This window comes from Geotrypetes seraphini, chromosome 16 (genome assembly GCF_902459505.1).
Source record: "Geotrypetes seraphini chromosome 16, aGeoSer1.1, whole genome shotgun sequence".
Classification (NCBI taxonomy): domain Eukaryota; kingdom Metazoa; phylum Chordata; class Amphibia; order Gymnophiona; family Dermophiidae; genus Geotrypetes; species Geotrypetes seraphini.
Genome location: NC_047099.1, coordinates 14,209,418 through 14,212,298, shown reverse-complemented (window position 1 = coordinate 14,212,298; position 2,881 = coordinate 14,209,418). Strand labels below are relative to the sequence as shown.

At 37.9% G+C, this 2,881-nt stretch overlaps 1 protein-coding gene across 1 annotated transcript; it reads right to left on the bottom strand.

The window, feature by feature from the left end:
• Positions 1 to 778: 778 nt before the first annotated feature.
• LOC117350606 (olfactory receptor 11H6-like) lies at positions 779 to 1,702 on the bottom strand. The gene has a single exon (XM_033924986.1). It carries the CDS (start codon positions 1,700 to 1,702, stop codon positions 779 to 781), a length of 924 nt encoding a protein of 307 aa, XP_033780877.1.
• Positions 1,703 to 2,881: the final 1,179 nt, after the last annotated feature.

Genomic DNA, 2,881 nt, shown 5'->3' with positions numbered 1-2,881 from the left:
CCCATGCCCATAAGCCCCTGTAATCACTGCATTGATACTTAAACATGTGCACTCCTCTATACACCCCCAAAACCCTTTTTTACTGGCAAATAAGTGGCTCCTGCAGCCATAAGGGATATTGGGGTGGTAGATAAGTGAGTCTAGGGGATTCTGGAGGTGGTTTGGGGGCTCACCTATAAGGGAGCTGTAGTGAGGAGAAGACATGGCACCCTTTTTGTGAAGTTCACAGCAGTGCCCTGTAAAGTACCCCATTATTTAGGTGCCATGTCTGGGTGTTCAGTCCATCACTTTGCAGACCCCTCCTACGTCCAACAGGGCTTGTTCTAGGCGTTTTTGACTTGGATGAAAAGTTGGATGGAAATGTGGTATAAAGATGGACGATTTATCAGCTTGGGCAATCAGATCGGCAGGACGTATAGTTAGACGATTTTCGAAACAAAAAAATTTTGGATGTATTTTTCGAAAATGTGTCCTAGGCTGTTTTTTACTTTGGACGACTTGCGGATTACACGAAAACAGACTTAGACATTCCTTTCTATTATGCCCCTCCACACATTTTACAAAATTACATACATACATATTTAAGAAATGCTAAACATGTTTCAACAAGACAAACACAAAAAGACATTAACTAATGGTATCATTATTAAAATCTTCTTTTAAATTCATCCTACAAGATGGAAACACAAAATCCCATAAAATCATTTACAGGATAGGAAGACATTAACAGAGAATAGCATTAGCACAGGAAGGCATTGATGAATAGAATAATATATTTTTACAATTGCATCATCTTCTTCACTGCCTCCAGGACCTCTTTGTTCCTTAGGGTGTAGATTACTGGATTCAATAGAGGAGTTACAACTGTATAGAATACAGCTATTACCTTATCTATGTCAAATGGATGATTCCCTGAAGGCCTTATATACATATACATAACACATCCAAAAAAAATGGATACCACAATAAGGTGAGAGGCACAAGTAGAGAAGGCCTTAAGGCGCCCAGATGAGGATGGGATTCTTAATATGGTTTGTATAATGAAAGCATACGAGATGAAACTAAAGGAGAAGGTAATGAAGACCATTAGGGCAAAATATAAAGTAAGGACAACTTCTGTTGAATAGTACCTCACACAAGAGAGTTCCAGGAGGGGACCTGGATCACACAAGAAATGATTAATCTTATTTGGGCCACAAAATATCAACTTTGATATTAATATTACAGGAAACAAAGACCAGAGGAATCCTACTATCCAGCAAGAAGCAACAAACAAACAGCATTTGTTATTATTCATTAAGATATTATAGTGGAGAGGATGACAAATGGCTAGATATCGATCATAGCCCATGGTGGTGAGAAGAAAACATTCAGTTGTACCAAGAGAGAAGAAGAAATAAAATTGTAAGAAGCAACCATTGAATGAAATAGAGTTAATTCTAGACAGTAGGCCAGAAAGCATTTTTGGGACAGTGCTGGTCGTATACCAGATTTCAACAAAAGACAGATTGCCAAGGAAAATATACATCGGTTTATGGAGGGAAGTGTTGGACCATACCAATATGATGATGGTTATGTTCCCAATCAATGTGAGAGTATAGATCACTAGGAACAGTGCAAAAAGAGCAGCCTGTGAACTCATATTGATGGCGAGTCCATGAAGTATAAACTCCTTCACATTTGTTAGGTTTCCGTTTTGCATTCTTCCAATATTTAATCTGAAAGACACAAGAAAAGCTAAAGCATATCAAAAGGAAATTTATTCACCAACTCAGTTGATTATTTGGAGTGTAATGACAAAACTTCCAGTAAGGATCAGAGCTCTTTGTAACAAAGTGTAGTTTCCAACAATAACTGCATAAGGACCCAGAAAGAACTCAACACCTTTAAACAGCATATAGATTCATGGTAAACAAATCACAATAATAGTGATGTCCCTATTCCCTGTATCTAATATATTCTAGGTAATCCCCAAAATATATCTTTAAAGACATGTTTATTTGAAAGAGCATAGGAAGCAAAGAAATCGTGGCGAGCTGATGTCCAGGCTGAAGGATTTATTCAAATAAATAATCCACATAAAAATGTCTAGGGCCTGAACCTCTGGTGAAACATATGGACTTAACATTTATTATTTGATCCACATGCCTGCATTTAGGATCAAATAGGGACCCCTGAAGAAGTCTATAATGTCGAAACATGAACCGTGCTGGGTCCAAATGTTTCACCAGAGGTTCAGGCCCTAGACATTTGTATGTGGATTATTTGTTTGAATAAAGCCTTCAGCCTGGACATGACTCTCCACGATTTCTTTGCTCCTTCGATATTTCTCTCCGTTGAGGGACCAGGGTCAATTTTCTTGATGCTTTGAGGTATTTGCAAGAGCATTCCAGAATTTACTATTTTAAAATTAGTAGATATCTTACCATCCCTATGTAGACTAAGGGCTCCTTTTATCAAGGCACCCTACGTGGGTTAGCGTGTCGGACATTTCATCACGCGGCAGCCTAAAATCCTAATGCCTCATCAATGGAGGCGTTAGGTACTAGCGCGGCAGGCAGTTTAACGTGCGGTATTCCGCGCATTAAACTGCTACGGTGCCTTTGTAAAAGGACCCCTAAATACGCAATTGTATTTTGATGGTAGTCTAATGTAATTTGTATTTTTATTTGTGTTGATTTGTATTGATTTTATTTGTGTTTATTACTCTTATGTATGTGACAATTGTAACCCACTTAGTATATAAGCAGGATAGACATTTTTAAAATAAATAATGCATAACTGTATCAACAGATAACTGTGAAAAACATAAAAGCCCACCGAAATAATTCCGCAAAAACAAGCAAAGCAGAGGCAAAAAAATGTGGAACTGATGATCTTG